This window comes from Coregonus lavaretus, assembly GCF_964263955.1.
Source record: "Coregonus lavaretus genome assembly, contig: HAP1_SCAFFOLD_231, whole genome shotgun sequence".
In the NCBI taxonomy this organism is placed as follows: Eukaryota; Metazoa; Chordata; class Actinopteri; order Salmoniformes; family Salmonidae; genus Coregonus; species Coregonus lavaretus.
This window is the reverse complement of record NW_028163077.1, coordinates 110,903-133,940: the sequence shown is the minus strand read 5'-3', so window position 1 is coordinate 133,940 and position 23,038 is coordinate 110,903. Positions and strand designations below refer to the sequence as shown.

Sequence of the window (23,038 nt, the reverse complement as noted above, 5' to 3'; positions counted from 1 at the left end):
TGTTACGGGTTTCTTTTCCATCCACCCTAGACTTTTAAAGCCAAAGGGTTTGTAACCAGGTGTATCAGAGACTACCTCTCTCTAGTCTAGTGGTCCTCTACAGCCTCAACACATCCTGTTCTAGAACATCATTCTATGGTCTGAAGACACTGGGAGATGAAGGACACTACTTACCCATTAGACTAGTGAGATTCTTTTCAACATCATCTGTAGACATAGATATTAAGATAGAAGTCAGGGAACATTAATGTGAAGTTTTCTACTTCTCTAGAAGTTACATGGAAGAGTCAATTGTTTCCATAATGTTAGCAGAGTGATGATCTGAAGACAGTACTTACCTCGCTGCTCGTAGAGACTATCTGTAAATATGTAGAGTAGATGGAAGACAGTGAGAACATCATTAACATTTCTTTCTCTGGGACTCCTTGTCTCATATCACTTCTCTAATGTCACAAATCCTAATTGAGTTCCACACATCTAAATGAGTCCAGCGTACCTCTGAGAGACAACTTCTCCAATGAAGATATTCCACCATACCGCCACTTCTTAATTTAATTGAATAAATGTGACTGGTCCATCAGTGATCCAGAAACTACCTACTGGGCACACTACATCATTTCAGCGTAGATCATTGGGTAATATTTTGTTGAGACGTTAATCAATGCGTTTACAACCTATATTCACCCACTCAAAAAGACAGCCAAAAGTTAGTTGAATTTCCAATGTGTTATCACTATGCTTTCAACCATCTAAAAGCACAACCAAATTCCAGTGGAAAAACAATGTTGGATTTTTGGTTTTGTTGTAACCCAAATGTCTATCACTGCGGTTTCAACAAATTTAAAGCACAGCAAAGTTCAAATGGGAATACAATGTCAGATATGTTGTTTATTTTATACGACAGATTAATGTGAATATCCCTGTTCTTCATCTAATAGCAGAACCAAATGACCTGGATTGCAGTTGAGATTACATTAAAACTATATTGTGCAAGTGATCAATGCCGTTCGAGGTTCTGACAGATTATAACAGCAATTGTGAAGATCTCCACAGACCTGCAATGACCTATGCATGCTATCTTCAACATGCTGGATATCAGAGCGGCGGTAACTCACCAGCATTACGACCAGGAATACGACTTTCCCGAAGCAGATCCTTTGTTTGCTCTCCCCAGGGCAACTGAACTGATTCCAGCATCTGAACCAAAACATCTCCGGCGGAGGAGAGGCACTCCGAGTGGCCTGCTGGTTCGACTTAGGAGGCGCGCACATCCCCCACCGCTTCCAAGCATACTACTCGCTAATGTTCAGTCTTTAGTTAACAAGGTCGACGAACTCCGGGCAAGGATTTCTTTCCAGAGAGAAATCAAGGCCTGTAACATACTTTGTTTCACAGAAACATTGCTCTCTTGGGATATTCTGTCGAAATCGGTCCAGCCAGAGGGGTTCTCAGTTCAACGCGCAGACAGGAATAAATATCTCTCTGGGAAGCAGAAGGGCGGAGGTGTGTGTTTCATGATTAACGACTCATGGTGTAACTGTAGTAACATACAGGAACTTGAGTCCTTTTGTTCACCCAACCTAGAATATCTCACAATCAAATGCCGACCGTATTATCTCACAAGATAATTTTCTTTGGTTATAGTCACGTCCGTGTATATCCCCCCTCAAGCCGATACCACGATGGCCCTCAAAGAACTTCACTGGACTTTATGCAAACTGGAAACCACATATCCTGAGGCTGCATTTATTGTAGCCGGGGATTTTAACAAAGCTAATTTGAGGACTAAGCTGCCAAAGTTCTATCAACATATTGTAGTCTCCCGAGTGACGATCCTGATTCTGATCCTGGTTCGAATCCAGGCTCTGTCGTAGGCGGCCGCGACCGGGAGACCCATGGGGCGGCGCACAATTGGCCCAGGGTAGGGGAGGGAATGGCCAGGGTTGTGGGTTCGATTCCCACGGGGGGTATGACATTTTTTTTATGTATGCACTCACTACCTGTAAGTCGCTCTGGATAAGAGCGTCTAGTAAAATATCGACTGTTGTACCATTGCTATTCGAACTTACGGGATGGTTATAAGGCCCGCCCTCCTTTCGGCAAATCTGACCACGACTCCATTTTGCTCCTCCCTTCCTATAGAAACTCAAACAGAAATACCCGTGCTAAGGACTCTTCAACGGTGGTCTGACCAATCGGAATCAACGCTTCAAGATTGTTTTGATCACGCGGACTGGGATATATTCCGGGTAGCTTCCTAAAATAATTTAGACGAATACACTGAAATGGTGACTGAGTTTATCAGGAAGTGTATAGGTGATATTGTGCCCACTGTGACTATTAAAACCTACCCTAACCAGAAACCGTGGATAGATGGCAGCATTCGCGCAAATCTGAAAGCGTGAACCACCGCATTCAACCATGGCAAGGTGACTGGGAATATGGCAGAATACAAACAGTGTAGCTACTCACTCCACAAGGCAATTAAACTGGCAAAACATCAGTATAGAGACAAAGTGGAGTCGCAATTCAACGGCTCAGACACGAGACGTATGTGGCAGGGTCTACAGACAATCACGGACTACAAAAGGAAAACCAGCCACGTCGCCGACACCGACGTCTCGCTTCCAGACAAGCTAAACACCTTCTTCGCCCGCTTTGAGGATAACACAGTGCCACTGACGAGGCCCACTACCAAGGACTGTGGCCTCTCCTTCTCCGTGGCCGACGTGATTAAGACATTTAAGCATGTTAACCCCCGCAAGGCTGCCGGCCCAGACGGCATTCCTAGCCGCATCCTCAGAGCATGCGCAGCATGTCACCCTAGACCCACTTCAATTTGCTTACCGCCCCAATAGCTCCACAGACGATGCAATCGCCATCACATTGCACACTGCCCTATCCCATCTGGACAAGAGGAATACCTATGTAAGAATGCTATTCATTGACTATAGCTCAGCATTCAACACCATAGTACCCTCCAAGCTCATCATTAAGCTCGAGGCCCTGGGTCTGTACCCTGCCCTATGCAACTGGGTCCTGGACTTCCTGACGGGCCGCCCCCAGGTGTTGAAGGTAGGAAACAACATCTCCACTTCGCTGATCCTCAACACTGGGGCCCCACAAGGGTGCGTGCTCAGCCCCCTCCTGTACTCCCTGTTCATCCATGACTGCGTGGCCAAGCACACCTCCAACTCAATCATCAAGTTTGCAGACCACACAACAGTAGTAGGCTTGATTACCAACAATGACGAGACAGCCTACAGGGAGGAGGTGAGGGCTCTGGGAGTGTGGTGCCAGTAAAAAAAAACTCCCACTCAACGTCAACAAAACAAAGGAGATGATTGTGGACTTCAGGAAACAGCAGAGGGTGCACCCCCCTATCCACACCGACGGGACCGCAGTGGAGAAGGTGGAAAGCTTCAAGTTCCTTGGCGTACACATCACTGACAAACTGAAATGGTCCACCCACGCAGACAGTGTGGTAAGGAAGGCGCAACAGAGCCTCTTCAACCTCAGGAGGCTGAAGAAATTTGGCTTGGCACCTAAAACCCTCACAAACTTTTCCAGATGCACAATTGAGAGCATCCTGTCGGGCTGTATCAGCGCCTGGTACGGCAACTGCACCGCCCGCAACCGCAGGGCTCTCTAGAGGGTGATGCGGTCTGCCGAACGCATTACCGGGGGCAAACTACCCGCCCTCCAGGACACCTACAGCACCCGATGTCACAGGAAGGCCAAAAAGATCATCAAGGACATCAACCACCCGAGCCACTGCCTATTCACCCCGCTATCATCCAGAAGTCGAGGTCAGTACAGGTGCATCAAAGCTGGGACCGAGAGAATGAAAAACAGCTTCTATCTCAAGGCCATCAGACTGTTAAATAGCCATCACTAGCACATTAGAGGCTGCTGCTGCCTATTGAAATCCCTGGCCACTCAAAGAAATGGAACACTAGTCACTTTAATAATGTTTACATATCTTGCACTACTCATCTCATATGTATATACTGTATTCTATAATATTCTACTGTATCTTAGTCCATGCCGCTCTGTCATTGCTTGTCCATATATATATATATATATATTCTTAAATTAAGATTACTTAGATTTGTGTGTATTGGAAATTGTTAGATATTACTTGTTAGATATTACTGCACTGTCAGAGCTAGAAGCACAAGCATTTCGCTACACCCACAATAACATCTGCTAAACACATGAATGTCACAAATATAATTTGATTTGATTTGAAATCAGACAAATTTTAACTTTTGTGTTTCTAATAATGTTACCAAAGTGATGATCTGAAGACACTACTTACTTTTCTGTTCCAAGTGGTTCTTGACTTTCTCTGTAAATATGTAGAGTAGATGGAAGACAGTGAGAACATCATTAACATGAACACTAGAAGATGTAGTCTCTCTCTGGGACTCCTTGGTCGGGATTCAATCCAATGTGCGCTATACCGCAGGGCACTTCACAACTGACAATGCATGTTTTAAAGACATTTTCCACTGGCATTCAGGGAGATCGCATTCATGGTAAACACTGCACATGTCGACCCAAGCGTAAAATACCTTTAAAAGTATGTTATAGTATGCTGCGTTACAAATGTGCCTTGAATTGAATCCCGGCCCTTGTCTCATACCACAGTTCTAACATCAGAAGGAGCACCTAGCACCAATCAGAAGTTGAAACATTGACAACATTGCGTGATTCCCGCCACTGTTGTTTTGGTAAAAAGCTGAGGGAGGGGCTGGAGAAATAATATCACTCTCAAATTCGTAGACAGAGCTATGGATGATCATCCATGATACTGTATCAAAATTATAGTTTTAAATATGTGTTGAGGCTATATGGTGTTTGCTTACATTTCCTTTGTTTACAAACATTGAGATAAAACAAGGTTATATGTTGGGTTCTGATGGGGTACAACAGTTAAACTAAGCTCTTTAATCATTTATAAGTTATATTCTTCAAGAATCAATGGGTACATTTATTCCTTTATAAGTCAAAAAATGAATGTAGCAACTACCGATTGCCCTTTTGTGCTCAACAACAAAAAATAAACATGAAATTATTTACGTAAATCTAGCAAAGTGATGATCTGAAGACACTACTTACCATTCTCCGTCCTGAGGTCATCTGTAAACATGTAGAGTAGATGGAAGACAGTGAGAACATCATTAACATGAACACTAGAAGATGTAGTCTCTCTCTGGGACTCCTTGTCTCATATCACTTCTCTAATGTCACACTATGGGTCAAATCTAAATTGAGTTCCACACACCTAAATGAGTCTAGCGTACCTCTGTAGGTGAGACATCCTTTCTCCAATAAAGATCTCCCACACTATCACCACCTCTTAATTTCATTCAATAAATGTGACTGGTATCAGAGACTACCTAGAACATCAACATTAATGTGACTGGTCCATCAGTGATCCAGGTGTATCAGAGACTACCTCTCTCTAGTCTAGTGGTCCTCTACAGTCTCAACACATCCTGTTCTAGAACATCAACATTAATGTGACTGGTCCATCAGTGATCCAGGTGTATCAGAGACTACCTCTCTCTAGTCTAGTGGGCCTCTACACATCCTGTTCTAGAACATCAACATTAATGTGACTGGTCCATCAGTGATCCAGGTGTATCAGAGACTACCTCTCTCTAGTCTAGTGGTCCTCTACAGCCTCAACACATCCTGTTCTAGAACATCAACATTAATGTGACTGGTCCATCAGTGATCCAGGTGTATCAGAGACTACCTCTCTCTAGTCTAGTGGGCCTCTACAGTCTCAATACATCCTGTTCTAGAACATCAACATTAATGTGTGTTCACTAGAAGTTACATATATAGAAGATAATATCCAGCGTTCCTCTGTGAGACAACTTCTCATTTACATTTACATTTTAGTCATTTAGCAGACGCTCTTATCCAGAGCGACTTACATTATTGAGTGCATACATTCTTTTTTTCATACTGGCCCCCCCCCTGGGAATCAAACCCACAACCCTGGCGTTGCAAACGCCATGCTCTACCAACTGAGCTACATCCCTGCCGGCCATTCCCTCCCTTACCCTGGACGACGCTGTGCCAATTGTGCGCCACCCCATGGGTCTCCCGGTCACGGCCGGCTACGACAGAGCCTGGAATCGAACTAGGATCTCTAGTGGCACAGCTAGCACTGCGATGCAGTGCCTTAGACCACTTATCCACCCTACCACCTCTTAAGTTAATTAAATAAATGTGACTGGTCCATCAGTGATCCAGGTGTATAAGAAACGACCTACTGGGCACACTACGTCATTTCAGTGTAGATCATTGGGTAATATTTTGTTGAGACGTTAATCAATGCATTTACAACCTATATTCACCCACTTATCCACCCTAACAGCTAACGTTAGCTAGTTAAACAATGAACCGTAGTGCCAACTCATGACGTTACTACCCTTGCATGAATCTGCTGGTAGTGGTAGCTAACCAACCAGGTTCAATGTTAGCTAGCTAACATTAGGCTCTAACTAGCCAAGCAAACGGCTCTGAGATACGAATAATAACATCATACACGTAATGTTAGCTAGCGAGCCAGCCAGCTAACATTAGCTAGCTAGCTAACAGTACACATTAACTTGAAACCACGTTCTGTCAAAATTAGAAACTGTAGCTAGCTAGACTATCTTACCCGTATACATCATCATGCATGATGGACGTGTCTCCCTGTTACGGATGCCATGGTTACCCTTAGTTTGAAGATGTAATCCCGAGACAGGGGTTTTCTCCATCTCTTTAGTTATCATACTCTAATTCCACTGATTTTAAAACTCGATCCTCCAGAAAGTGGAGAGCAACACTTATGCAGCTCCACTACACAATGAAATGTTTTTAAAGCCGCGTTAGACAGGAATACCTACACATACTGACCAGCTCAAATAGACAGAAACCTTCTATATGGCAGACCAATCCGAACTCCTCTCTCGGCATGTCCAGCCCACTCATTATCTGTGGCTTAACCAACTAGGTTCGTCATTTAAATGTTGTATTCGTATTTACAGATGGCATACACGTTTGTTATTAAGGCACATGAAAGTTCACATGTTCGAGAAGGCATTTCTGCCAAAAAACGCATTTTGATACAAAATAAAAGTTTATGTTCAAATGGCTCTCCTGTGAAGTAGTGACCCGCGACATACGGCTAGTTTCCTGAAACGAGTCACCTTTGGTCTCAAGATACTAGCACTAATAAGGCATATGGACACTTCAAGTTTGTATAGACACCACTTCAAGAGTCAAGTTTGTATGGACACCACATGGAAGACAGTGAGAACATCATAAACATGAACACTAGAAGATGTAGTCTCTCTCTGGGACTCCTTGTCTCATATCACTTCTCTAATGTCACAAATCCTAATTGAGTTCCACGCGTATAAATGAGTCCAGCGTACCTCTGTGAGACAACTTCTCCAATAAAGATCTCCTACCCTATCACCACCACCTCTTAATTTCATTCAATAAACATGGCAATTATAAGGTGTAGTCTTTTTAGTGAATCTTTACGTTCGTGTGTGTAATCTGGGTTAAGGACTGGGACACTAAAACCACTACTTACCCCGCTGCAGTCTGAGTTGATCTATAATCACACCTGCAGATTAAAGTCAGTCATCAGTGTCAACATGTTAATCACCTGCAGGTTTAGTACATTATCCTGTGTCCATAGAATAGAACCACTGTGAATGTGTTGAGGTTGAAAAAAGCATTGGAAACATTTATTTCTAACAATGAAACATTCATATAATCTCTCCATTACCTTTTTTCTTGTATATCCAGTAGATAGCCAGAGCTAACCCAATCACAGTGATGGCTCCCAGACAGCATAACACAATGAAGGACATTATCCATGGACTAGTGTGATGAAACAGCTCATCTGAAACACAACAACAGGGTTTGGTACTAATACTACCACACATGTCACGGTTTCGGCCGAGGCTGCTCCTCCTCCTGGTTCGGGCAGGCTTCGGCGGTCGTCGTCCCCGGAGTACTAGCTGCCACCGATCTATGTTTCATGTTCGTTTGGTTTTGTCTTGATGTTGTACACCTGTGTCTCGTTAGTCCTCGTTAGTGTCCTATTTAGTTCTTGTTGTGTGTGTTTGTCTTTGTGTGTGATTGCTCTTCTGTTTCGTGTGGGAGCTACGTACTTCCCTCCAGTGTTTTGGAGAGGTTTTTCGCACATGTTAGTGCGCCGTTTGTTTGACGCCTGTGTGCGCCGTTATTTCGCCTTCGGGCTTATTGTGCTTATTTTCTACGTCAATATTGCACTAAAGTATTTTGGACTGAGCTTCTGCGTCCTGCGCTTGATTCATGCACCACACCCACCTTCAGCACCCCTTGACAGAATCACACACCATAATGGAATCAGCAGGATCTGCAGTTACGCCTGAGTCGCTCGAGGAGCATGTTCGCGGCCAAGATGACCAGATACGACAACTGGGGACCGCTCTACAGGACGTCATCAACACCCTGCACCGATGGGAGGCCAGCGGGGTACCCACACCTCCACCATCCCTGCCAACCCCATCGGCCGGTCCACCAGTCCCAGGTCCGGAACCCAGGGGGATTCGGCTCTCGCTCCCGAGGGCGTATGACGGAACAGCTGCCGGGTGTCAGGGGTTCCTCCTGCAGGTGGAGCTCTACCTGGCCACTGTACACCCGGTGCCCTCGGGACACGAGAGCGTTTCCGCCCTCATCTCCTGTCTCACGGGCAAGGCGTTGGAGTGGGCTAACGTCGAGTGGAGGAAGATGGACGCCAACACCATCTCCTACATCGAGTTCTCCCGCCGCTTCAAGGCCGTGTTCGACCATCCACCTGAGGGCAAAGCGGCGGGGGAGCGTCTAGTCCACCTGAGACAGGGGAGGAGGAGTGCACAGGCGTTTGCTCTAGAGTTCCGGACTCTAGCGGCGGACGCAGGGTGGAATGAACGGGCCCTCATCGACCATTTTCGATGTAGCCTACGGGAGGACGTTCAACGTGAGTTGGCCTGCAGGGATACCCATCTCACCTTCGACCAGTTGGTCGATATGTCCATCCGTCTGGACACCCTGCTGGCCACCCGTGGACGTCCCAAGGGGGGTCCGTCCATTCCGCCCTCCGGCACCTCCGAGCCGAGCCCTATGGAGCTCGGGGGTGCCGGCGCTAGAGAAAGGAGGAGGAAGAGCCCGAGGGGGCCTGTCTCCTGCACCAAGTGCGGTCGTGGAGGGCACACTGCGGCCAGGTGCTGGGGAGGGTTCTCCGGGGGAGAAGACAACAGGCCACGCACTGGGGGGGCCTCCCAGGTGAGTAGACGTCCCACTTACCCAGAGCTTTCTGTTGCGCACTTTTGTATACCTGTGTGTTTTCCACAGGTTGCACCTCATTCCCAGCATAAGGCGCTAGTAGATTCAGGCGCAGCTGGGAATTTTGTTGATCGGAAGTTTTGCTTAGATTTAGGGATCCCTCTCCTACCTGTTGACAAACCTTTTCCCGTTCATGCCTTAGATAGCCGCCCGTTGGGGTCGGGGTTGATTAGGGAGATCACAGCACCACTTAGGATGTGTGCGCAGGGGGGTCATGAAGAGACTATACAGCTGTATCTGATCGACTCTCCTGCGTACCCAGTGGTGCTGGGAATTCCCTGGTTAAGCACCCATAACCCTGCTATTTCGTGGCAACAGAGGGCTCTCGATGGGTGGTCTGCTCAGTGCGAGGGGCGATGTCTGGGTGTTTCCGTGGGGGCGACTTCGGTGGAAAGACCTAACCAAGTGCCCGCACTGCACATTCCGCCTGAATATGGGGATTTAGCTCTCGTGTTTAGTAAAACTAGGGCGACGCAGTTGCCTCCTCATAGACAGGGGGATTGTGCGATTGATCTCCAGGCAGGAGCAGCGCTCCCACGGAGCCACGTGTATCCTTTGTCTCAAGAGGAGAGAAAAGCTATGGAGACTTACATAGCCGAATCTTTGAGACAGGGATACATTCGGCCCTCCACTTCTCCCGCCTCCTCGAGTATCTTTTTTTGTGAAGAAGAAAGATGGAGGGTTGCGCCCGTGCATTGATTACCGTGGTCTCAATCAGATTACTGTGAAATACAGTTATCCACTCCCTCTGATTGCGACCATGACGGAGTCATTGCATGGAGCGCGGTTTTTCACAAAACTGGATCTCAGGAGCGTGTATAACTTGGTGCGTATTAGGGAGGGCGACGAATGGAAGACAGCGTTTAGTACCACGTCAGGTCATTTCGAATATCTCGTCATGCCATATGGGTTGATGAATGCTCCATCAGTCTTCCAATCCTTCGTAGATGACATTTTCCGGGATATGCAGGGACAAGGGGTGGTCGTGTACATTGATGACATTCTGGTGTACTCGTCTACCCGAGCCGAGCATATAACCCTGGTGCGTCGTGTATTGAGGAGGCTGTTGGAGCACAACCTATATGTCAAGGCAGAGAAATGTCTGTTTTTCCAGGAGTCGGTCTCCTTTTTGGGTTATCGGTTGTCCGCGTCAGGGGTGAGAATGGAGGTGGATCGTGTGTCCGCTGTGCGTAATTGGCAAACTCCAACCACTGTAAAAGAGGTGCAGCAGTTCTTGGGCTTTGCGAATTACTACCGGAGGTTTATCCGGGGTTTTGGACAGGTGGCAGCTCCCATCACGTCCCTTCTGAAAGGGGGTCCGGTGCGCCTGCAGTGGTCAGCTGATGCGGACAGGGCCTTTAGGAGACTGAAGGACCTGTTTACGTCGGCTCCGGTGCTGGCGCATCCGGATCCCGCATTACCCTTTCAGGTTGAGGTAGACGCGTCTGAGGCTGGTATAGGGGCCGTTCTCTCTCAACGGTCCGGCACGCCACCTAAACTCCGCCCCTGTGCTTTTTACTCAAAAAAGCTCAGCCCGGCGGAGCGTAACTATGATGTTGGGGACAGGGAGCTGTTAGCTGTAGTTCAAGCCCTTAAGGTGTGGAGGCATTGGCTTGAGGGGGCTCAACACCCTTTCCTCATTTTGACTGACCATCGGAACCTGGAGTACATCCGGGCAGCGAGGAGACTGAACCCTCGCCAGGCTCGATGGAGTATATTTCTCACCAGGTTCGTATTTAAAATCACGTACATCCCTGGGTCCCAGAATGGTAAGGCAGATGCGCTGTCCCGGCGGTATGACACGGAGGAGAGGTCCGTTGAGCCTACTCCCATACTACCGGAGTCTTGCCTTGTGGCACCGGTGGTGTGGGAGGTCGATGCCGAAATCGAGCGAGCGTTGCGTACCGACCCCAGCCCTCCACAGTGTCCTGAGGGTCGGAAGTACGTTCCACTCGAGATTCGGGATCGACTCATTTACTGGGCTCACACGTCACCCTCCTCTGGACATCCGGGTATTGGCCGGACCGTGCATTGCCTTAGCACTAAATACTGGTGGCCCACTTTGGCTAGGGATGTGAGGGTTTATGCCTCCTCCTGCTCGGTGTGCGCCCAGTGTAAGGCGCCCCGACATCTGCCCAGGGGTAAGTTACAACCCCTGCCCGTTCCACAACGACCATGGTCCCACCTCTCGGTGGATTTTGTGACAGACCTTCCCCTCTCTCAGGGGAATACCACCATCCTGGTCGTTGTGGACCGGTTCTCTAAGGCCTGTCGTCTTCTCCCTATGTTGGGTCTTCCTACTGCCCTACAGACCGCTGAGGCCCTATTTACCCACGTCTTCCGGCATTACGGGGTACCCGAGGATATAGTGTCTGATCGAGGCCCCCAGTTTACCTCCCGTGTTTGGAGAGCGTTCATGGAGCGTTTGGGGGTCTCGGTTAGCCTTACCTCAGGGTACCACCCGGAGAGTAACGGGCAGGTAGAACGTGTCAACCAGGATGTGGGTAGGTTTCTGAGGTCGTATTGCCAGGGCCGGCCGGAGGAGTGGGCACGGTACATTCCCTGGGCCGAGATGGCCCAGAACTCTCTCCGCCACTCCTCTACCAACCTAACCCCCTTCCAATGTGTGTTAGGTTACCAGCCCGTTCTGGCACCTTGGCAGCAGAGCCAGATCGAGGCCCCTGCGGTGGATGATTGGATGAGGCGCTCGGAAGAGACGTGGAACGCTGCCCACGTCCACCTGCAGCGGGCCGTCCTTCGTCACAAGGCGAGCGCCGATCTCCACCGCAGTGAGGGGCCGGTGTACGCACCCGGAGATCGAGTCTGGCTCTCTACCAGAAACCTACCCCTCCGCCTGCCCTGCCGGAAGCTGGGTCGGCGGTTTGTGGGGCCCTTTAAAGTCCTGAGAAGATTGAACGAGGTGTGTTATAGGTTACATCTACCTGTTGAGTATAAGAATATTAACCCCTCGTTCCATGTGTCTCTTCTCAGGCCGGTGGTAGCTGGTCCACTCCAGGACAATGAGATAGGGGAGACTCCTCCGCCCCCACTGGACATCGAGGGGGCTCCGTTCGGTCCATCTTGGACTCTAGACGCCGGACGGGGGGTCTCCAGTATCTCGTGGAGTGGGAGGGGTACGGCCCGGAGGAGCGGTGTTGGGTGCCGTGGAGGGACATCCTAGACCCATCTCTCCTGTCGGAGTTCCACCGGGACCATCCCGCGCGCCCTGCTCCGCGTCCTCCTGGTCGTCCCCGAGGCCGGGGTCGGCGCACGGCTGGAGCCGCGCGTCAAGGGGGGGGCACTGTCACGGTTTCGGCCGAGGCTGCTCCTCCTCCTGGTTCGGGCAGGCTTCGGCGGTCGTCGTCCCCGGAGTACTAGCTGCCACCGATCTATGTTTCATGTTCGTTTGGTTTTGTCTTGATGTTGTACACCTGTGTCTCGTTAGTCCTCGTTAGTGTCCTATTTAGTTCTCTTTGTGTGTGTTTGTCTTTGTGTGTGATTGCTCTTCTGTTTCGTGTGGGAGCTACGTACTTCCCTCCAGTGTTTTGGAGAGGTTTTTCGCACATGTTAGTGCGCCGTTTGTTTGACGCCTGTGTGCGCCGTTATTTCGCCTTCGGGCTTATTGTGCTTATTTTCTACGTCAATATTGCACTAAAGTATTTTGGACTGAGCTTCTGCGTCCTGCGCTTGATTCATGCACCACACCCACCTTCAGCACCCCTTGACAACACATCATTACACATCAACAACAGGGTTTGGTACTAATACCACCACACACATCATTACACATCAACAACAGGGTTTGGTACTAATGCTACCACACACATCATTACACATCAACAACAGGGTTTGGTACTAATACTACCACACACATCATTAGACATCAACAACAGGGTTTGGTACTAATACTACCACACACATCATTACACAACAACAACAACAGGGTTTGGTACTAATACTACCACACATCATTACACATCAACAACAGGGTTTGGTACTAATACTACCACACATCAACAACAGGGTTTGGTACTAATGCTACCACACACATCATTACACATCAACAACAGGGTTTGGTACTAATACTACCACACACATCATTAGACATCAACAACAGGGTTTGGTACTAATACTACCACACACATCATTACACAACAACAACAGGGTTTGGTACTAATACTACCACACATCATTACACATCAACAACAGGGTTTGGTACTAATACTACCACACATCAACAACAGGGTTTGGTACTAATACTACCACACACATCATTACACATAAACAACAGGGTTTGGTACTAATACTACCACACATCATTACACATCAACAACAGGGTTTGGTACTAATGCTACCACACACATCATTACACATCAACAACAGGGTGTGGTACTAATACCACCACACACATCATTACACATCAACAACCGGGTGTGGTACTAATACTACCACACATCATTACACATCAACAACCGGGTTTGGTACTAATACTACCACACATCATTACACATCAACAACAGGGTTTGGTATTAATACTACCACACATCATTACACATCAACAACAGGGTTTGGTACTAATACTACCACACACATCATTACACATCAACAACAGGGTTTGGTACTAATACTACCACACATCATTACACATCAACGACAGGGTTTGGTACTAATACTACCACACATCATTACACATCAACAACAGGGTTTGGTACTAATACTACCACACATCCTTACACATCAACAACAGGGTTTGGTACTAATGCTACCACACACATCATTACACATCAACGACAGGGTTTGGTACTAATACTACCACACACATCATTACACATCAACAACAGGGTTTGGTACTAATACTACCACACATCATTACACATCAACAACAGGGTTTGGTATTAATACTACCACACATCATTACACATCAACAACAGGGTTTGGTACTAACACTACCACACACATCATTACACATCAACAACAGGGTTTGGTACTAATACTACCACACATCATTACACATCAACAACAGGGTTTGGTACTAATACTACCACACACATCATTACACATCAACAACAGGGTTTGGTACTAATACTACCACACATCATTACACATCAACAACAGGGTGTGGTACTAATACTACCACACACATCATTACACATCAACAACAGGGTTTGGTACTAATACTACCACACAGCAGTGGAGTGTATCATAATAAACACTATCCTTTTGTATTGTTGTCTCAAAGCCTTTGGTTAAAACATATACTATACGTTAAAACATAAATGACTCCAGTGTTTCATGTTTAAATAATATTATGTTGTGTTACTCACTAGGGACGTGAACCATTGTCTCCTTCTTCTCATTGATCCGCCTCTGTTGGACTCTGCAGGTAAAGTGGTTGGTGTCAGTCTCCTGGACAATGACATGTTGTTTGACTATGTACAATCCCTTGAAGTCTCTGTGTGTCTCAGGAGGTCCAGCAGAGAGATGGACTCCTTTACTGTCCAGCCACACCAGCTCAGGCTCAGGGTGCCAGCCTTCAGATTCACACAGCAGACCCATCCCTCCCTCTCTGTGTCCCTCAATGGACACCACTGGCTTGGATCCTATAGCTACAGACACACAGATAGACTGGATGTTAACTGGTGACAGGCTGTGAACAAATAGACCCATACTGTATCCAGTAATATGAAGGAAAGAGGTGATGTCATTGTACTGTAGATAGATTATTACATTAACATGAAAATCAACCTCACCTTTAACGCGGACTTGAATAGTGAAATCATCATACCAGCTCAGTGCCTTAATAAAGCATTTGTAAGTTCCCTCATCAGTGCCTTGTACCCTGGTCAGTTTCAAAGAGGCGTTGCCCCTCCACAGATCCTCTTTAAACAGTGAAGTTCTTTCTCTATAGGAGGGAATCTGATCCTCTTGTATGATTCTGTGGTTTTGGTAACGATAGACACGCTCGTCTTTGAAGTCGAGGTTCAGCCAGTCCACTGTCATCTCCTCAGCACTGATGTTGGGTTTGATGTAACAGGGCAGAATGATGTCATCACCAGCCACAGCCAAAATGGGATCAGTTGGACCAAGGACCTCAAACCTCTCTGAAGAGAAGACAGACATTAAGGAGCATTTAGGACATTATCCATTACTAAAGAGACACAGACAGTCAAATGGAATTCATAGAAATGTGCCATTCAAAACATCCAAAGATCTAAGTAATAATGCACACACACAAACACACACAAACACACAAACAAACACAAACACACACACACACACACACACACACACACAAAAAGGAAGCACTAGTTGCTGCATGAGTCACACACACAGAGGGAATTAGCCCTGTAGATACCAGACTCAGAGGGAATTAGCACTGTAGTTACCAGACTCAGAGGGAATTAGCCCTGTAGTTACCAGACTCAGAGGGAATTAGCACTGTAGTTACCAGACACAGAGGGAATTAGCCCTGTAGTTACCAGACACAGAGGGAATTAGCACTGTAGTTACCAGACTCAGAAGGAATTAGCACTGTAGTTACCAGACTCAGAGGGAATTAGCACTGTAGTTACCAGACACAGAGGGAATTAGCACTGTAGTTACCAGACTCAGAGTGTGAACTGTGGAGGAGAAGCAGGAGGGTCACAAACAGACTGTCTGGTCCAGTCTCCATTATTCCTGAAAGAGACAATTGGTCTAACAAATAAATATAAATTATAAAGATCAGAACCAGATATCAACCAATAGACCTTCAGTAGCTTACTATGGCTCCTTTCAGTTAAAACCAATAGACCTTCAGTAGCTTACTATGGCTCCTTTCAGTTAAAACCAATAGACCTTCAGTAGCTTACTATGGCTCCTTTCAGTTAAAACCAATAGACCTTCAGTAACTTACTATGGCTCCTTTCAGTTAAAACCAATAGACCTTCAGTAGCTTACTATGGCTCCTTTCAGTTAAAACCAATAGACCTTCAGTAGCTTACTATGGATCCTTTCAGTTAAAACCAATAGACCTTCAGTAGCTTACTATGGCTCCTTTCAGTTAAAACCAATAGACCTTCAGTAGCTTACTATGGCTCCTTTCAGTTAAAACCAATAGACCTTCAGTAGCTTACTATGGCTCCTTTCAGTTAAAACCAATAGACCTTCAGTAGCTTACTATGGCTCCTTTCAGTTAAAACCAATAGACCTTCAGTAGCTTCCTATGGCTCCTTTCAGTTAAAACCAATAGACCTTCAGTAGCTTACTATGGCTTCTTTCAGTTAAAACCAATAGATTAGACTATAGTCTGACTGAATATTGGTAGTGTAAAAACTATTGGTCGCTTAATCCGGAGAAATGACGGACCATGTAAAAAACTGTTGGTCACTAAATCCGTCTAGAAGGACCATGTAAAAACAGTTGGCTGGTATGCCCTCACCCGTATGAGCTCTCTTTTAAAACACACATTGAAAAACTGCCAAAAAAGCTGAGAATTATGATTTCTTTTATAGAAATAAATCCTGCTGGCATCCCGAGTGGCGCAGCGTTCTTAGGTACTGTATTTCAGTGCAGTACATGGCCCCGTCCATCGTCCCTTTGATGTGGTGAAGTTGTCCTGTCCCCTTAGCAGAAAAACACCCCCAAAGCATAATGTTTCCACCTCCATGTTTGACGGTGGGGATGGTGTTCTTGGGGTCATAGGCAGCATTCCTCCTCCTCTAAACACGGCGAGTTGAGTTGATGCCAAAGAGCTCGATTTTGGTCTCATCTGACCACAACACTTTCACCCAGTTCTCCTCTGAATCATTCAGATGTTCATTGGCAAACTTCAGACGGCCCTGTATATGTGCATTCTTGAGCAGGGGGACCTTGTGGGCGCTGCAGGATTTCAGTCCTTCACGGCGTAGTGTGTTACCAATTGTTTTCTTGGTGACTATGGTCCCAGCTTCCTTGAGATCATTGACAAGATCCTCCCGTGTAGTTCTGGGCTGATTCCTCACCGTTCTAATGTTCATTGCAACTCCACGAGGTGAGATCTTGCATGGAGCCCCAGGCCGAGGGAGATTGACAGTTATTTTGTGTTTCTTCCATTTGCAAATAATTGCACCAACTGTTGTCACATTCTCACCAAGCTGCTTGGCGATGGTCTTGTAGCCCATTCCAGCCTTGTGTAGGTCTACAATCTTGTCCCTGACATCCTTGGAGAGCTCTTTGGTCTTGGCCATGGTGGAGAGTTTGGAATCTGATTGATTGATTGCTTCTGTGGACAGGTGTCTTTTATTACGGTAACAAACTGAGATTAGGAGCACTCCCTTTAAGAGTGTGCTCCTAATCTCAGCTCGTTACCTGTATAAAAGACACCTGGGAGCCAGAAATCTTTCTGATTGAGAGGGGGTCAAATACTTATTTCCCTCATTAAAATGCAAATCAATTTATAACATTTTTGACATGCGTTTTTCTGGATTTTTGTGTTGTTATTCTGTCTCTCACCGTTCAAATAAACCTACCATTAAAATTATAGACTGATCATTTCTTTGTCAGTGGGCAAACGTACAAAATCAGCAGGGGATCAAATACTTTTTTCCCTCACTGTACTTATAACTGATTGGTTTGGTTCTGTCCTCTATAGTGCTGTCCGGTTAGAACATGATGATGAGGTCCATCACTGTACTCCTGATAGTCACCACCTCACAGACACAGCTGTTTCCATTTGAGGATGTTTAAATGATTTTGGTAATCTGAATGACTTGGAATCTTATTGTTGTGGTTCTATAAGACAAAGATATGCACACATATAAACAGTATTAGTTAAGGGTTATAACTATACAATATTTAAGTGATAATGCCTGAGAAGCGGTGTTATCACTTTTATACAACGGGTTACCAACATATTTAAAATAATGATTTACATATTTTCATTAAAAACGTTTTTTAAATTAATTTATTCATACTATTTCATCCTCCCACAAGATATAGTCCAGTCGTTCAGTCTTTTTGTTCTGTATCTATGGACGTGACCCAGTTGTTCAGTCTTTTTGTTCAGTATCTATGGACGCGACCCAGTCGTTCAGTCTTTTTGTTCTGTATCTATGGACGCGACCCAGTTGTTCAGTCTTTTTGTTCAGTATCTATGGACGTAACCCAGTCGTTCAGTCTTTTTGTTCTGTATCTATGGACGCGACCCAGTTGTTCAGTCTTTTTGTTCAGTATCTATGGACGCGACCCAGTCGTTCAGTCTTTTTGTTCTGTATCTATGGACGCGACCCAGTCGTTCAGTCTTTTTGTTCAGTATCTATGGACGTGACCCAGTTGTTCAGTCTTTTTGTTCAGTATCTATGGACGCGACCCAGTCGTTCAGTCTTTTTGTTCTGTATCTATGGACGCGACCCAGTCGTTCAGTCTTTTTGTTCTGTATCTATGGACGCGACCCAGTCGTTCAGTCTTTTTGTTCAGTATCTATGGACATGACCCAGTTGTTCAGTCTTTTTGTTCTGCATCTATGGACGCGACCCAGTCATTCAGTCTTTTTGTTCTGTATCTATGGACGCGACCCAGTCGTTCAGTCTTTTTGTTCTGTATCTATGGACGCGACCCAGTCGTTCAGTATTTTTGTTCTGTATCTATGGACGCGACCCAGTCGTTCAGTCTTTTTGTTCTGTATCTATGGACGCGACCCAGTCGTTCGTTCTAAATGTTCCATTGCCATACTGGCTGGCAACGTTCTTATCCCTTGCTTGCTAGCTAGCCAACTATGGCTAACTTACAGTCACGTCAAAAAGTGCATCCAGAATAACAGCAAAGGAGATGCATTTGCATTTGTTTAAGCTGTTTTCTAGTGACATTTATTTTTGAGCATCTATAACAATGAGCTAATGAGGAGCGATCTCGCCTGGCATAGAAAATGTGCTCTCTCGTCAAGACACTGTTGTTCAGAGCGGCTAGCCAAGAACACAGCTACAGTAACACAATCACTTCAAACTGAAGCTGGAAAGACTGCTAATTAGCTGGGCTTCGTTGTACCTTTTTCAAAAAAGATTTGTTGTTGTATATATCCATAAAAATGATGCCAGCTGATTTATGATTTCGACTGGCTGAGAAACGCTGCCTGCCTGTCTGTCTCGTCCCGACTCCCGACACGTTCATTACTATGGGACAGCAGGAGATCGAATGTCATTATTGGAACAATGTTGCAAATGTCGGAGAGACAGACAGCAAGGTTTATACAAATCTCCGCTGTTGAAAACAAAATGTTAGTCTAAAAGAAATGTGAGATAATGTCTAGATGCTTTTTATAGTGGAGATCAAGTTTATACGTTGCCAGGCTGGGCTGATGAGACAGTGGATTGCACAGTCAGATAGAACAGAGTAAATAGACATTTTAACATCATAGATTTAGCCTGTGGCAACTTGTGGAATAGACACCGGTTGGAATGCGGTTTTAACCAATCAGCATTCAGGATTAGACCGGTTGGAATGCGGTTTTAACCAATCAGCATTCAGGATTAGACCCACCCATTGTATAAACATGTATGTACATGAATAAATGGCAAATGGCATTACACTTATAACATGGTTATAAACACAGCATCAATATAAACATTAACTTAAACATTCACCTCTTGGAGAGAGCGAGAGAAACAAATTACTTGGATTGACAAAGTGTCAAGATCTATGGCACCCTCTCTCTCCAGCCTTGTGTGAGAATCTGCCAGGCTGAGATCTTATCAGATCTGCCCTGTCACCACAGAGATGTAAAGAAACCTCTCTCTCAACGTGATCAAGACAAAGGAGATGATTGTGAACTACAGGAAAAAGAAGAGGACCGAGCACGCCCCCATTCTCATCGACGGGGCTCTAGTGGAGCAGGTTGAGAGCTTCAAGTTCCAGTTTCAAACCGGTTACTCAACCCTGCACCTTAGAGGCTGCTGCCCCATATACATAGATATGGAATCACTGGTCACTTTAATAATGGAACACTAGTCACTTTAATAATGTTTACATACTGCTTTACTCATTTCATATGTATATACTGTATTATAAACTGGGTGGTTCGAGCCCTGAATGCTGATTGGCTGACACTGTGGTATATAAGACCCTATACCACAGGTATGACAAAACATTTATTTTTACTGTTCTAATTACGTTGTAAATCAGTTTATAATAGCAATAAGGCACCTCAGTTGCTTCATGCGTCAGAACAGCCCTTAGCCTTGGTATATCGGCCATATATCACACCTCCTCTGGCCTTATTGCTTAATTTTATTCCACTGTATTTTAGTCAATGCCACTCCGACATTGCTCGTCCTAATATTTATATATTTCTTAATTCCATTACATTTACATTTCATTTACATGTAGGTCATTTAGCAGACACTCTTATCCAGAGCGACTTACAAATTGGTGCATTCACCTTATAGCCAGTGGGATAACCACTTTACAATATGTTTTATTTATTTTGTATGTATTTTTATTTTTTATTTGGGATGGGGTAATGGGGGGTAGAAGGATTACTTTATCCTATCCCAGGTATTCCTTAAAGAGGTGGGGTTTCAAGTGTCTCCGGAAGGTGGTGAGTGACTCCACTGTCCTGGCGTCGTGAGGGAGCTTGTTCCACCATTGGGGTGCCAGAGCAGCGAACAGTTTTGACTGGGCTGAGTGGGAGCTGTGCTTCCGCAGAGGTAGGGGGGGCAGCAGGCCAGATGTGGATGAAGGCAATGCCCTCGTTTGGGTGTAGGGACTGATCAGAGCCTGAAGGTACGGAGGTGCCGTTCCCCTCACAGCTCCGTAGGCAGGGCACCATGGTCTTGTAGCAGATGCGAGCTTCAAGCCAGTGGAGTGTGCGGAGGAGCAGGGTGACGTGAGAAAACTTGGGAAGGTTGAACACCAGACGGGCTGCGGCATTCTGGATGAGTTGTAGGGGTTTAATGGCACAGGCAGGGAGCCCAGCCAACAGTGAGTTGCAGTAATCCAGACGGGAGATTATTTGACTTTTAGATTTGTGTGTATTGTTGCGAATTGTTAGATACTACTGCACTGTTGGAGCTAGGAACACAAGCACTTCGCTACACCCGCAATAACATCTGCTAAATATGTGTATGTGACCAATACAATTTGATTTGACTGAAACTTATCAAAGTAACATGAAGTAATTAGAGGTAATTATCTATTACTACACAGCATGTAAAAAAAAACAATAACCCCCCCAACTTACATTTCGATGCACGCAAAACATTCAGACATGTGACAATAAAAAGTCCTCAGAAACATGCGTCCTCTCCCTTCAGACGATGATACCACTCTGACCTGAGTGGGCGGGTGCAGCGTTCAGAGGAGCATTTCCAAGCGCTCTGATTGGTTGGGAATGGCAGGTCTCTGATGACTGAGGGATAACTTAGGTAAGACTGTGAGGGGAATTTAGGTAGAGAGGAGAAGGACGGCCTTTTTTACAGGTAGGCTACCAACTGTAACAGTATACAGTTAGAAAATAGTGTTTTTTCAAAGGTTCTTTGGTAAGGTTGATGGTTCAAAAACAGACATTAACCAGTAGACCTGATTACATTACATTAGCCCATTTCAGCTCAAATCAACAGATGAGAGTAGAGTGATTATACAGTAGCCTAAATCCAATTCTAATTATTTGTGGTTTGGTAGTACTTTTTTAAAATAATCAAATTAATAACTTGGAAAATTACATAACATGGCAATTTACAGTTTGCCATTTCACAGGATGTTTAACTTTGCATGATCAACTATGATTTGCCTAACTATGCTATAAACTCTGCTTTAGGTTGTAGTTTTTTAAGCATAGCTGACAAGGAAAGCCTTAATATAACCCACTTTAAACTGTATTTACAAATATTCTTACTGTCTTTACAGCATGTCAGAAAAGAAAAGGGTGTGGAGCGTGAAAATGAATGGAGCCTTTTAGGCCTCGAAAACGAAAGTTAGCTATAGCACCGTCTAACGTTGCCTATACGCTGCAATGGGTTTCCACTAGATAGCACAGCCACAAAGTCAAAATTGGCTATAGGCCTATCGTAAAAATGTTTTAAAAAACGAAGATTTGCTTTTTGGTCTTAAGTTAAGGTTAGTGTTAGGCATAAGGTTAGCAGTGTTGTTAAGGTTAGGTTTAAAATCACATTTAAAGAAGATCAATTGTAGAATTATGCGGGGTTTATGACTTCGTGGCTGTGGTATCTAGTAACGACCGCTCCAATGGGCCGCGTCGCTCTTTCAGCGGATATGGCAGAGAGATGGAGGCGAAGCGAGAGACCTGTCCCAAAATCTGTCCACGTTAAGCAGATCCTTCATTATTAAGGAGGTGACGAGTTTTGTATGGGGGCGATGAGAGTGTGTTGAATATAAGCTAGTCTAGATAAAACATAAATTGCTATTTTGGTACATATGAGGCTTATTTGCTCTAATAGAAGTTTCGTAATGCTTAGGTTATTATGAGTTGTACTGTAAATGAGGACTTGGTGGACTGTATGTTCTTTCGGTTTTACTTAATGTGTTCTCTCCCGTGTGCTGGTAAGGGAACAGATGACAGACAGGTAGGATTCCAGTTGAGGTGGTTTAATGACGCTGAAGATAGACAGGCACGGAACAGCACCGCACCGCACAGTGTATTTATTTTTTTCTATTTTTTTTCCACCTTCATTTAACC

The 23,038-nt window shown here is 45.5% G+C and overlaps 2 protein-coding genes across 2 annotated transcripts in view; one reads left to right on the top strand and one right to left on the bottom strand.

Moving 5' to 3' along the window:
• Nucleotides 1-5,978: 5,978 nt before the first annotated feature.
• LOC311118514 (butyrophilin subfamily 2 member A1-like) lies at nucleotides 5,979-21,676 on the bottom strand. Its single transcript, XM_084193310.1, has 6 exons — nucleotides 21,584-21,676; nucleotides 15,994-16,068; nucleotides 15,141-15,491; nucleotides 14,715-14,996; nucleotides 7,808-7,924; nucleotides 5,979-7,642 (listed from the first exon to the last, which is right to left on the bottom strand). Exons 2-6 carry the CDS (start codon nucleotides 16,061-16,063, stop codon nucleotides 7,602-7,604), a joined length of 861 nt encoding a protein of 286 aa, XP_084049436.1. The 5' UTR covers nucleotides 16,064-16,068; nucleotides 21,584-21,676; the 3' UTR covers nucleotides 5,979-7,601.
• Nucleotides 16,729-23,038, top strand: part of LOC311118515 (aftiphilin-like) — a gene marked incomplete at its 5' end in the record, with an annotated part of 31,541 nt that continues 25,231 nt past the window's right edge. Inside the window, one exon of the mRNA XM_084193311.1 lies at nucleotides 16,729-16,740. Within this exon, the coding sequence (XP_084049437.1) occupies nucleotides 16,729-16,740 (12 nt within the window). The remainder of the gene's footprint in view (nucleotides 16,741-23,038) is intronic.

Excerpts from the sequence above, each read along its gene's own strand:
- LOC311118514 (XM_084193310.1), bottom strand. The coding sequence starts at position 16,063 with ATGGAGACTGGACCAGACAGTCTGTTTGTGACCCTCCTGCTTCTCCTC. Across the intron at positions 14,997-15,140 it reads TATTCAAGTCCGCGTTAAAG|CTATAGGATCCAAGCCAGTG; the intron begins GTGAGGTTGATT and ends GTGTGTCTGTAG. Across the intron at positions 7,925-14,714 it reads GACAATGGTTCACGTCCCTA|ATGAGCTGTTTCATCACACT; the intron begins GTGAGTAACACA and ends GTTGTGTTTCAG.